Source organism: Anopheles coluzzii, chromosome 2, assembly GCF_943734685.1.
Source record: "Anopheles coluzzii chromosome 2, AcolN3, whole genome shotgun sequence".
Classification (NCBI taxonomy): Eukaryota; Metazoa; Arthropoda; class Insecta; order Diptera; family Culicidae; genus Anopheles; species Anopheles coluzzii.
The window spans coordinates 123,221,488-123,233,938 of record NC_064670.1 but is presented as its reverse complement, the minus strand read 5'-3'; the positions used below and the strand labels follow the sequence as shown (position 1 = coordinate 123,233,938).

The following is a 12,451-nucleotide window of genomic DNA, read 5'->3' as shown; positions in this document are numbered from 1 at the left end:
TGATGATCGATGGTGTTATAGTGAACGATCATGTTGGTTTCCCTCGATTTGGGTACAAAAAAAACCGTCTACGGACAGATTGAAAGCTTAAAAAGCTTGAAGCGTTTTCCAAAGCCCTTTAAAAACGCTTCGTGGATTGAACGCAACCACTTGTACAAGCCGAGGCGGTTGCACGCTAGCATTGTATGCAATTTCAAAATCCTAACGATAATTAAATGAAGAAAAGCAAACTTTCCTCTCTTTTATTGAACAACATCCTTCTACTTTTAGTTTCAGTTCTTTCAAACATTGACCTGTTTTGATGTGATTCGTCCTAGAAAGAGTTCAAAACTTGAGGCTCCGGTTGAGGCATCACAACGGTTGAAGCAATCAACGGCTTAGTCTGAAAGGAGCAGTTATCGACGGATCAGAAATGGTTCCCGTTTATCTTCACCTCCCCTTCTTACCTGTCCGCTTTTGAACACCAACACCTTAATGTGCGAATTTTCCGGCGTCAAGTCCACCGGTGGCAACCCATCCGACGGATCGACGCTTACGGTCACACGAAAGTCCAGCCTCAGTGGGAATCCCGGCACAAGCATCGGCAGCTGCACGAACGGTCGCTCCACCAGATAGTGTCGATGGTCGGCCTGTATCAGCACGTTCAGGCCCGTCGCTTCCTTGCGCGTGGAAATGTTCTCCAGCATCAGAAACAGCTTAAAGGTCGGCCCCAACCCAAGCACCTCCGCGGCCAGCTTTAGCGGCGCCAACCCAACGTCCACCGTGGACACGTTACTATCGGCCGAGTTGATCACGTCCACAGTCGCGCGGGCCGTGGTGAGCCGCATACGCCACAGCTCCGACTGGAAGGAGTTGTGTATGGTGGCCGCATGTTCCTTCTCGCGCAGCGTTTGCTCTACGAAGATTTTAGTTTTCTTCGGAATCTGCAAATTTCCCGGGGGTTCGTCGCTTGCTGTCTTCACGTCGTACATGTTTTCCGTCGTGACAAACTCGGCTGTCCGCTTGAGGATCTTTACAATGAGCGAACCATCGATGGTGACGAGGATGAGGACATGCTCCTCCTGCCCCAGCCTTCCGAAGGTAAGAGCTGACACCGATTCGGGCGCATAAAACTGATCGACCAGCTTTTTCTGGCTGTAGAACTGTACCAGACCGCCCTTCAGGCAGACGCACACCAGGTTGATGCCGAGATGGGGCAGACAGACCGGTGTCATGCAGACGGCTGGCTGGGGTAGCTTTACTGCCCATAGCTTTTTGCCCTTCTTGGAGTAGCACAGCAGCGATTGGTTCATGCAAACGACCACAATGGTTTGATCGATCGGTAGCAGAGAGAGGCCGGCGGCAGGATCCTCCAGCTTCACGATATGCTGCCCCGCCAACCATCCTTTGCGGAGTAGATAAAGAGCACCTTCCCGTGTCGCTATCACAACGCGATAGTCGATATCGTACTGGCCACTGGCGGAGATCATGGTCGGTGTCCCACGGAACGGACCAACCTTTGCCTGTGCGAGCACAACGAACGCTTGCGAGTCGAGCACCAGCAGCTCACCGGACTCGGTTGCCAGTATCAAGCAGGAGGCTGATTTAGCCTCATTCGATGCTTTCTTGATCGTGGTCATCGTGGTGATGATGGAGAGCCGTTCCAGCTTGCGGTCCGCGTTGGAGCGGATGTACCCGCCGCGCTCACTCTCGGACAGGCTGAGCAGCTCCTGCGTCTGGAGCGTCATCTGGGACGGTTCGATCGAGCGCAAACTGTCGATCAGTGCGTCGAGCGCATCGCCCCGCTCGATCGGCAGCTTCTTCCACACGTCAATCTCGAGCGGCTCGATCGTCATGCTCGGTACGGTGTACTTGTAGTAGGGCTTCATGTTCCGATAGAACAGTACCGATGACTGCACGGCAACTGCAATAACTTGGAGAGGGAACAGAACGAGCTAAAGGTCACGCACCCAGGAAGGTCGTCACCGGTACAGTACTTACTTGGTATGCGCGGTTCCTGGTCGTTGATGTACAGGCTCTCGACGGCGCTCGGAATCCCCGGCAGATGCTGCTCGCTGATCAGGTTCGTGCCCTTGTACACCTTCAGCTTAGGCTTTGCGTCGAAATCAAACATTGGCACATCCACCGTCACCAGCTGGTAGTAGTTGTCGTTCTTCAGATCGCACAGCGTCATGCATGAGGGAAGCGTGTGCAATGCAGCGGTCCCGTCACACTGCGCGTCCAGCCACTTGTCGGTCGGTTTCGTTTTGCTGCAAGCGGAGTTTCAAGCAAGCCGAAAAGGGTTGGGTGTTGGCGTTAGAAAGTGTTTGGTTGAGGGAGATTGGGGATGGCCCAAACTGTTGCGGTTGGTTAGCTTATTCGTTCCGTTTCATCAGCAGCAGCAGCAGCAGCAGCAGTAGTGCCAGAACGGTGCCAATTATGGACGGTAGGGCTAGGTCCCGCTGGTGCACACACTTACCACAGAAACATCTCGCAACCGAAGATGATCCAATCAGACGCGATCTAAATAATGCCGCAGCAACGTAATGGCCCGCAATATCCAACCTGGCGCCGTTTAGGAGGAAAAAATGTAGATTCTATCCGTAGCGGAGGCTTTTGACGCGTTCGAAAATCAGGTGGTCCCGTTTGTTTGCGCTCTGCCCTCAGCAGTACCGTTGCCCCCGGTAACCGAGCGGAACCACCTGTTGCTGGTTAGGACGTGCATGCCTTCGAGAGGACGCAGGCGCATAGTCGCGCATTCCGCTTTGGGTACCATAGCAACGACTTCAATGCGCAACAAAAACGTACGTTTGGTTGAAGGTTGGTCGGGAATGGTTTGTTCCACACTTTTTTCACTACCATTTCTAATATTTCATGGCTCTTTCTCTCTCTCTCTCTCTCTCTCTGTCTCTTTCCTAACCAGAATCTCTTGTAGGCGTCATCCGTCGTCGGTCAAAAGGAAAGCAAAATTGACGAGCAACAAACTTTCTTCACCGTCGACAATCGTTCGTTGTTGGTGGAACGGATCCTCCTCCGTACAATCACCCGCCCGCCTGAGGGCGCACTATTATTAAATTGATGATCTTCGCTAAACCCTCCGCCCTCACCCCATCGGCAGCAAAGGCTAAGATTATTTACAGTCGATGCGAAGAGGTTCCCTTTCGCCCTGTGCAAACGACCCCGACCGCCGCCGATCGATTAATCAATGAACGGAGCACAACCATGCGCTCAGTGTGTGTGGACAGGTTTTCCCATTTCCTTCCTTCCTGTGGGAAATGTCGGTCACAAGGCGAGACTGTGTTTGCATTAAGTGCGCTCCGAAGACAAGAATCGTGGAAAGTGTGAAACACACCAGCCCAGTGTAGTCGCGCGGCTCGGAAAACTCTACACCAGCGGGATGAAATATTGCCCATATCTAAAAGGTAAAAGACAGCGACAACTCTCGGATCAAGCGTGCCAATGATGTCGACGCTACAGCGGCCGATCGTACGTCACCGTGAAGTTTGCTCGGTTGATTTGCAAGTTGACGCACATTTTGTCACACTTTTCCCTCGACCGTGCAGATACACGTTCGCCGATGCTTATGACCTAGCCCTAGTGGATCGGCGCACGGCCGTCCTACGTTGTTCGCTGTTTGGCTGTGGATAATTAAAAAACGTGTACCTGGTCGGGCGGAACAACCGGTGGAAATGGCTTCGGTTTATCATATCGCGGAGAGCGGAAGATAGCAGTAGGCAAGGTTGTTGGTACGTGTGATGACATATATTTGCCTCGCTAATGGGATGCTTCCCGCGCGCTGTGTACTTACGCCGACTTTCGATCAAACGATGTCAACGGTGTAGCGTGTAGTGTACGGCAAACGTTTTCCCTCAGTCATTGCACTCTGGTGAATGTTTGCAGAAATAGATGTATAGTACTTGTCGTTAAGAATGGTTGCAACACACCGAACTGGTCAACAAAAATACCCATGGATTTAACGATTTATCTTGTACCTTCGATTGAAGTGTCTCTCAGAAGGCAGAAGCTCGTTGGAAGCTTATCACTTCAAACAAGTACCGGAACCCGCCTGTAAAGTATCGCGACCTTGCGATGAAAGGCACACACCCCTCATTAAAGTGCTATTCCTGGCCCCTCACTCGTCTGAAGGAGATATTAACCGGTGGCCTTGCATCGTTCCATTCGCTTGTACACCGTCCGCCTCCGGAAGAGAGTGAAAGTATCGGGAAAGGGACTCGCAGAGTTTAATCGAATGCTGCCAAACTGGATTGCCTCGGCACTGGTTGGTGGGTGCGGGCACGATGGATTTGATTATTATTTTGACAGACCTACAACCGTTATCGGCTTCAGAAAGAAGGTAATGGATGAGCACTGCTTTGGGATTAAATATTGCCTATCAATTCAAGCGATTTAATTGCTTTCTTTTTCTTTCAGCTGTGTACATGCTCTGGCAACGAAGATCTCCAAGACCGATCCCACCTTCAAGTCACACACACCAAGCAGGCGTTGAGATCATGTTGCTGCGAAGTTCTGTCACCGCGGGATTGTGACGTTTCGCGTGTCAACGTCCTTCGAGAACGGTACGGTGTGGAGAGCAAACAGAACACTACCATCACGATTTCTATTCAAATTAAAACCCGCAGCTCCCACACAGAAACCGTTTGCTTGCTTGCTTGCTTGCTGGTGGTGGTGGACAACTCGCAAATTGACTGCGCGTCCCACTTCAGGTACGTTTCGGCAAGCCAGCCAACGGGGCGTGTGTGTGTGTGTATGAGTGTGAAATTGCAATAGAAAAAGGCTACTCCGAGTGTAAATCACCAATACCAACACAGAAGGGGGCTCAAGTAAGTGTTCTCAAGTGGGGTGCGGTGGTTCCACCGATCGATCTCATCTGTTGGACGAAGGGTTGCTAAGCTGTGGTGTTGTACGGTTATTTCACCATTTCTTTCATTTTTAGCACGATCTGCCTGTACAAGATTTATGGCTGGAGGATGGGGTTGATTCTGAGAAGCAACTTCGATCAGCTTGTGCCGGAAGAGGAATGGCTGCGAGATGCGGTTTGCAGATTAACTTTACGAGGTTAGTAACCGTCTTCTGGATTGCCCATGTTTTTTTTATTATTCCATTGCCTTTGAAGCTATTCGAGATGATTGACTAAGGTTCGAAGTTACTTCACTCTAAACGTCCAGCGTGTCACCAAAAAGTCTGGGAGCTTCGGCTGTCTGTTTGTGTGTCTCAACGTCTATAAATCACCATTGTTACCTCGCGACGATCGACACAGTTGCAATGGGCGTCTTTTTTTTTGGGGGAACAAAATCTCTCACCGACGTGATGATGGCGCGATTGACCCAAATTCTAAGCCAAAACCCTTAAACGCGCTGCAGCAAGCCTGTGTCTGAACTGTATTACCGTCAGCTGAACAGTCTCCTCCCCGCGCTTGATCGCTGGAATGCAAATGCAATTGCCGCTGCCACTCATAAACAATCTCACCGTGCGGGCTAACAAACGATTTCCTTCTCCAGCTCAGGGTAGAACGTTCCAAGGTGTCGTCGAATGCAGCGCTGCAACGGCCAGACAATCCACTGAGACCTTACGACAAGGTCCCGTAGTTGGCGCGCTGTCCATATTTCCACTTTCCATTTCCCAGCGCCACCGCCACTGTACCCCACCTGGCTCGAGGAGGCCTATTCTTGATGTTGGAGCATCGTGGACAGCGTCGTGGAGTTCAAACCGCAGCATCCCCACAATGGTTCCACGCCGGCAGTCTCTCGCCAGCTTTTGAATCCCAATAGAGGTCCAGTCTCTCTCTCTCTAGAGCGGACTCTCTGTCTCTCGCGCCAATGAAGTGTGCGATTGTCTCACAACTGCCTGAGAGCGCCCGCTGACACAGCACACAACACAACTTGAGCTTCAGCCAGCGGCGCCAAAGCTTACCATGGCCATTTGGTTCGAGTGCGCGTTACCGTGCGGGCTGGGCCAACAGTGTGTGTGTCTAGGCACTGCAAAACCAGTATGTGTCGGGGCGTGATCGTTAGCAATTGTTAGCCGTTGTTTTGGTAATTGTGGTCGGGTAAGAGCGCGCTTGTGTCTGTGTTTTTGTGCATCGGAGGGAAAATTGCTTATTACTATTGCCATTAAAAACACATTCGCGCATGACCGAGGGGGGGGGGGGGGGCAGTGTTGTGCTTTGGTTTGAAGAATATTTTCCCCGTAAACAAAACGTGTTGGTGTGCAGCTCACAGCGTGTCGTGTAAATTCAAACGAAAGTGATGCTATGAATCAAAAACGCAACAAACGCATGACGGGCGTGCGCGGCGGTCTTGTTTGGCGGTCTTGGCATGACACCAACCGGAAGCCGCACTAATCCATGATTAATCAGCGCTTAATCAGTACTCAGTGGTTAGCAGAAAATTATCATCGCATCGATCGAGTTGCCCAGCGCCTCCACACTGAAGGTGACCCACATTGAAAGTGAGAAAGTCTTTCCCCGTTGCGTTCGCGTGGAGCGAAGCAGTTTCATCCCACTACGAGAAGGGAGTTAAGACTTGCGGAGTTGGTGGGCGAGATTTGAGCTTTAAAGTGAACCGAATGTCCAAGAATGAAGCTCCCTTTTGGGGCCCAATACCGCAGACCCGAAACCGGACATGCGTGTGTGTGTGTGCTGTGTGGTTGTTTGGAAGTTCCCGAAAATTGAAATTTCTCTTCGCTTCGCGCCCGCAAACCCACCAAAGTTCATCGTACGAAACACAATGATTTCGTGTAACGGAATGTGTTTGGAGCGCATTTCGACAGATTAGTGTAACTTCCAGCCCGTGCTTTTCGTCTCCCAAGGTTGTGGCGTTGTGTCGTGTTGTGTGTTAGTTTGCTGATGGGGGCTCACGTGATCACTGCAAGACCAGACCCCCTGCCGTTGAAGGAATGGTGGGATCGTTGCCGTTAATTAGAATTTGGAGACGTTTTTATGTAGCTCACTAATCTGTAGAGTTCCGTTAGAAGAACCATCTTGTTAGTGTATTATAAGAAATGAATTCTTATGGTGTTTGCGATCTCAAACTGTTTTGTATAATTCAAACGAAAACCAGCACATTGTAGCACGTGGAGTTTGTGTTGTGAAGTTGAGCGGTGAGTGTGACTCGTTTACAAGTAGGGGAAAAAACGTATTTGCATTTCATCACGCGTCAATCAGCTGCGGAGTAGTGCAAAGAGAAACGGCGCCTCATTGAGGGGGGGAAAAGATGCCTTCGTAAAGTGTGTGAAATTGCTGCCATGGGCTCTCCCCGGGCTGCGCATAAGTGCATTGTTTGATAAAGAGACCCTTTTCTTTACTTATCATTTCTCTTTGCGGGGCGCAGTGAAAGGCTTTTGGGATGCGATGAAGGCTCAGCAAAGAAGGCATTCATAATGATCCCTTGTTTATTGGACAGTTGTTGGTAAGATTATGGAGTTGGTGATATATGGAAGGAATGGTTGCCAAAAGTGTACTTGTATCTCGGTTAATTTTTCCCGCAATGATGCCGTACCACAACAAATTAGTGTTCATCTATCGGCAATGGACAAATACTTTACCAATCGCTGATAGAATCAATATGGAATGAATACGATTAGCAAATAGACACACTATAGGCGATATCTTATCGCCGCCGCACGTTAGCGAGCATTGTTTGCTCAACTCTCCGGGGATTCCTGTGACATCCAAGTAGGCGCCGTTATTGCTGAAAAAAATACGAGTTTGGCGATATGTTTTTCATAACTTTCAAATTGCGCCAGACAGATTGGCTGGATTGTTATAAGATAAGCAGGATTTTGATTCCATTGCGCCGACTTCAGGAAGACATCTCGCAGACAAAGCAGACTCTGTGCATAGTGTACTGTAGCTTCGTTCGAAGTAGAAAGTTACCCGGAAGATTGGACAGAACCTTCAGCAGCACAACACCTGCGCCTCCCCACCGTCTGTGTGCGCGATGACTCATCGTGCCCGCTGGGGTCAGTAGTGGTCCGCCTGGAAGAGAGCAACACACAGCTCTTTGTGGTCAAGAACGCACCGCGATGCAAAGGCACAGTTACAAAGAAACACGATAAGAAGATTAAACCAGTTTCTTAAGGGGAACTATCCCGGCTGCTGCTGCTGCGGCTTCTCAGGTGTGGAAGAAGGCCTTTTCTCGCTCTCGCCATGAAAATGAGTCAGCCGAATGACCTGCGGCCATAGCACGACATTCACTTGCACGATACGATGCTGCAAAATATGATCCAATTGCTGTGGCTTCGTGTGTACGTGCGGAAAAAAGGGACATATACTGATTCCCCTTCGATCGGTCAGAAAGAATAACGCCGCTTCAAATGATGCACTTGCTCTTGGCAATTAGTAAGATCCCAGGAACGCGACATTACTGTGCGCTAGTAGAAGGCACGTGCCTTGCGCAGGGGGGGGGGGGGGGCTTGTGTCGACCTTTCAGTGCGTGGAGCGTCGCGTATGCGTGTAATCAACAACGCGCTATGGCCGCCCGTTTTTTGTAGCTGTGTAAAGCATAAAAAATCTTCAATTAAGAACTGGCTAACAAGTTTTATTTCACGTAATACAAATTTCATATTCATTCGGCTCAGCCTTTGTTACAGATTTGTTGATGAGATAAATGGGATTTCCCCTTCGTTAAGCGTATTCGCCAGTAAAACAAAAAAGAAACAATCACTAAGGTAACTAGTGCGTCTTGTAACGTCTTCTTAGTGAAAAATCGTTCAAGAAACGCAACATAAGATTAACCAACATAATTAAGCTAGGAGACAGTAAAATAGATAGGATGCATCTGCGAAGCTTTCCACAGTTTTCTCTTACACATCGGGCATTGTTTGGTTAGCTGCTGGGCACGCTTGATGCAGTCGGCACAGAACAGATGGCCACAGATCGTTGACAGGACCGGCCGGTCCGCCAACGATTCGTAGCAGATCGGGCAGATGATATCCTTGCCCGTGCTGGGATTATCGTTTGGTTGTGAATTAGTAGCTACTGCCGCCGCTGGTGCTGCTCGTCTTGGTGAGGGTACTGGTGCTGGTGCCGGTGCTGGTGCGTGTGATGATAATCGTGACCGTGGTGGTGCTTGACGAGCAGGCCGCACTTGGAACGCAGAACGGGCGTCAATATCTCCAAAGTCGCGGGTATAGTTGTGTTCAATGCGCTGCTGACTGCCGGTAGAATCGAACAGGTATCTGTCGTTCTGCGAACCGGATAGCGTTAGCTCCACAACGGAGGAGGGATCCGGCGCGTTCAAATCGATGCTAACATTGCCGATTTGTATGAGCGTGTTGGTGGCGTTTTGTGTCACATTGATGCGCCGACGTGGTGGTGGCGGTTGCTCGCCTTCGTTTTCCTCGTCCGATGACGATATGATAACCACCGGTGCCGATCGGTCACGCGATGATGGCTGTCGTGCTGCGGGCGGTGTTCGGATGGGTACATCCGACAGATCGATGATGGAAATGTTCGATCGAGGATAGGGCTCGGCCAGCTGCTGATTTCGGCGTCGCCGGCGCGGTACTCTTTCGGCTGTAGCGACATCCTCCACCGCAATGACGTCCCCCGCGATGGAATCGTCCCCGATGGTGATGGGGGAAATTGTTCTTGGCGCTCTTGGCATTGTTTCGTCTAGGCTGTACAGTACGGTAGAATCACTTCCAGCGCTCTCGGTGCTGCTGCTGTTGCTATTATTATTATCCACTGACGGTACGGATGATGCTGCGGTTATGTTGTCTGCTGGTGGAATGCTTTCGTTTGTGATGCCCGTACCGTCGGAATCGATGCTGTCCGTTAGGGCACTGCTGTAGCTGCTTGTTGTACTGTCCCGACCGGTGCTGTCCGCGAAGGCACTGCCGCTGATGCCCATACTGTGCGAACCGGTGCTGTCCGCTAGGGTGCTGCTGTTGTTGCCCGTACTGTCCCAACTGGTGCTGGCCCCGTCGAAGCTTGTAATGTTGCTGTTTAAGCTTTGCCGCCGGTTGTGGATAGCTCTGAGGTATGAGTCGGCTTCATCGATCAGGTACTGCATGCTCGTGTCAATCGCGTCGATGCTGTCTTCGATCGCTTCCGTTTTTACTTGGGCATCCATTCTGGGGATGTTTGTGGGTAGGCACGTGCCAAACCAATCACTTGCACGTTGTGTATTGCGTGTTTTATCACAAATATTTCACTATATCTACCGTAATTTGTTGTGAAATTCGTTACAATGGCACACACCGCTACAGATGGATGGCCGATTTGTTTGGCGGCTTTGGCGAAATAAACAAAAGATCAGCCGTGCTGTATTCAAGGCGAGGTTGCGTCAGCGCCGTGCTTTGGTAGCCATTTTGATTGGATCCCGCTCGACGACGATGGTGGTGTAGCTGCTTTGTTGCTACGTTGAGCATTTTTCACGCATAGCGATACATTGCTGGCTTGCTTATTTGTGTACGATTTTATGTGTTTTGATTAATTGTGATTTCTGCGACCAAAACCTCCGCATGGTGTATGGCGTTTTGCGCAACAGCTTGTGACGTTGGTCTAACCTGCGACACGTGAGCTTTCAACGGCTGCGGTTGACGGATGACAGTTGTAGACAGTACTGTGCTTAGGCAGTGCTCTGTTGAATAATACGTTAAATCGTTGAATGTTTTGATTTTTGAAAATAGTAAAATCATATGTTTAGTTAGTTTTTAACAAAAATACCAAATATTATCGACAAGAAAGTGCATATTATTTGTAAAAAAAATAAACTCATTTCTGTAGGAATTGTTCGGTTTTTTCCCATTCCATTGGAATTGGTATTCTCCATTCTTTGGCATAATTTTTGTCCAAAGGTATACAACTTAAATACGTTTAGAGCATAAACAGCATGGTTCAGCAGCACGTATCATTCGATCTCCTAATTAAACGTGTAACACCCCAGGATCGTTGCATTAATTAGATCCATTGAGGCTCCCCGGAAATGAAGCTTGTCCTTAATCGACAGCCGACGCACAAATGGCATTCCTATGTACCTACTGCTACAAGCAAGGAATTTCGGTTTTACCGCGCAGCATCAACCTTCGGTTTTAATGCGCAACAAGTAGTACATCTTATGTCACTGGTGTGTGTGCTTGTGATGACTTTTTTCTTCTTCTCATACGGTATACTGCGAGCAAACAAAACTGTACCGTTTAATGAGTTCGGCCGGCTTGTCCCCGAACCACGGCCAGTAGATGTCCAAGCCATTACCATTAACGATGATGAATTTGATGAAGAATGGCATCGCTAAGGGACCGAGGCTACAATTATGCTGAAGCGACATGTATCATTGTACTGCCTCGGGATCGCACGTTACGAAATGCTTTGATGTAGAAGCACATATGCATTTTCCTTAAAGTGTTTTAAACTGTGCAATAAGTATTCGATGTGGAGTTTCTATTGCATTTCTTTCTCTCTCACGATTTACAACCAGTTTTAGCAGCAAACTGTTGGTGGGACGATCGTTTGGGAAGAAAGCTTGCTATGGCTCCCAGTCTGTTCAAGCATAAATCCCCACTGGAACGAAAGGCTGGTAATAAATGCTGATATCCACGGTGTGCAAGAAAATCCTTGAGGAAGCTACTCTTTTCCGATTTCCAAACCGGTCCGGGTACATTTCGTGAATCGGGGAAGACCTATGCAACGTGACGCGCACATTTCCTAAGAGTTATCTAGCTTTATCGCGATATTGACCTTAAAACTAAAGGTGAAGTAGAAATGGCACTTTCTCAACGCCTTCGCTAGTGTGGGGAGTTTTCACTTTTTGTTTTCTTAGCTACTGCAGCCCGTTCTCAAACTTCGCAGAAGAAGGAAATTCAAAATAAGCTTAGGCGAGCAGTCAGCCCTAGAAGTGATTCATTCGTGCAAACTGCATTAATCAAGCATGAAGAAGTAGTGCTCGCACGAAAAGCAATTTCCGTGAAAGCAAATAGTTTTCATCTGCCTACCGAATCTAATACCACCGCCCGGTGTGTGTGGCATAAAATCTTCCTTTTAATCTGTTTGCTGCATTTGTAGCGTTACACAATTTCACCTGGCAGCGAGCCGGACTTGCCGGATGCTCGCGGGAATGCCGCACCGAATGAGTCATACCGTCCGCGGCTGGCTCGCCGCCCTAAACGATGCACCAAAACCCCGATGGCCTCCAGTATATTCCGGTTGTTGTGTTGCTGTCGGCCGTTTAGCGAAACCGCATTGCATAAGCATGTTTGGAAAGAGAGAAGAAACACCGAAGTAATGAAACATCGCGACCAACTCTCGGGGGGAGTCCGTTCGCCCCTTTGGACAAAGTGGACAGAAAGAGATGCGTGGTCTGATTTGCGGCGGTTTGATCGCATTATCCAAGTGTGGAAAATCGACCGTTTTAAGCATTTGGCTCGCATTTTCCATTGCTCTGCACGGGCGATCCTTATCGATCGATCGTATCTAGCCGGGTTAATGTGGAGAGGGGGGGAGGGGGTGAAA

General features: G+C 49.4%; 3 protein-coding genes across 5 annotated transcripts in view; 1 reads left to right on the top strand and 2 right to left on the bottom strand.

The window, feature by feature from the left end:
- Positions 1-211: 211 nt before the first annotated feature.
- On the bottom strand, positions 212-2,522 carry LOC120951901 (Bardet-Biedl syndrome 1 protein homolog). The gene is made up of 4 exons (XM_040370903.2): positions 2,459-2,522; positions 1,981-2,249; positions 447-1,912; positions 212-382 (listed from the first exon to the last, which is right to left on the bottom strand). The coding sequence occupies exons 1-4, from the start codon at positions 2,467-2,469 to the stop codon at positions 314-316; spliced, it is 1,815 nt and encodes a 604-aa protein (XP_040226837.2). The 5' UTR covers positions 2,470-2,522; the 3' UTR covers positions 212-313.
- A 1,907-nt stretch (positions 2,523-4,429) lies between these two features.
- Positions 4,430-12,451, top strand: part of LOC120951899 (uncharacterized) — a 64,366-nt gene continuing 56,344 nt past the window's right edge. The window contains exons 1-2 of one of the 3 annotated variants that reach the window (XM_040370900.2): positions 4,430-4,820; positions 4,934-5,055. The gene's annotated coding sequence lies outside the window, so the exon portion shown is untranslated. Of the gene's footprint in view, positions 4,821-4,933; positions 5,056-5,907; positions 6,047-12,451 lie in introns of those variants that run through there. The other 2 variants (XM_040370899.2, XM_040370902.2) reach the window with 2 other exon arrangements.
- LOC120951905 (uncharacterized) lies at positions 8,514-10,540 on the bottom strand. The gene has a single exon (XM_040370908.2). It carries the CDS (start codon positions 10,071-10,073, stop codon positions 8,748-8,750), a length of 1,326 nt encoding a protein of 441 aa, XP_040226842.2. The 5' UTR covers positions 10,074-10,540; the 3' UTR covers positions 8,514-8,747.

What these genes read in the sequence shown, in the direction of transcription:
- LOC120951905 (XM_040370908.2), bottom strand. Translation starts at nt 10,073, where the DNA reads ATGGATGCCCAAGTAAAAACGGAAGCGATCGAAGACAGCATCGACGCG.
- LOC120951901 (XM_040370903.2), bottom strand. An exon ending in CCAGGAACCGCGCATACCAA is followed by an intron (nt 1,913 to 1,980) that starts GTAAGTACTGTA and finishes TCCCTCTCCAAG; the next exon opens with TTATTGCAGTTGCCGTGCAG. An exon ending in TGGTGTTCAAAAGCGGACAG is followed by an intron (nt 383 to 446) that starts GTAAGAAGGGGA and finishes TGCTCCTTTCAG; the next exon opens with ACTAAGCCGTTGATTGCTTC.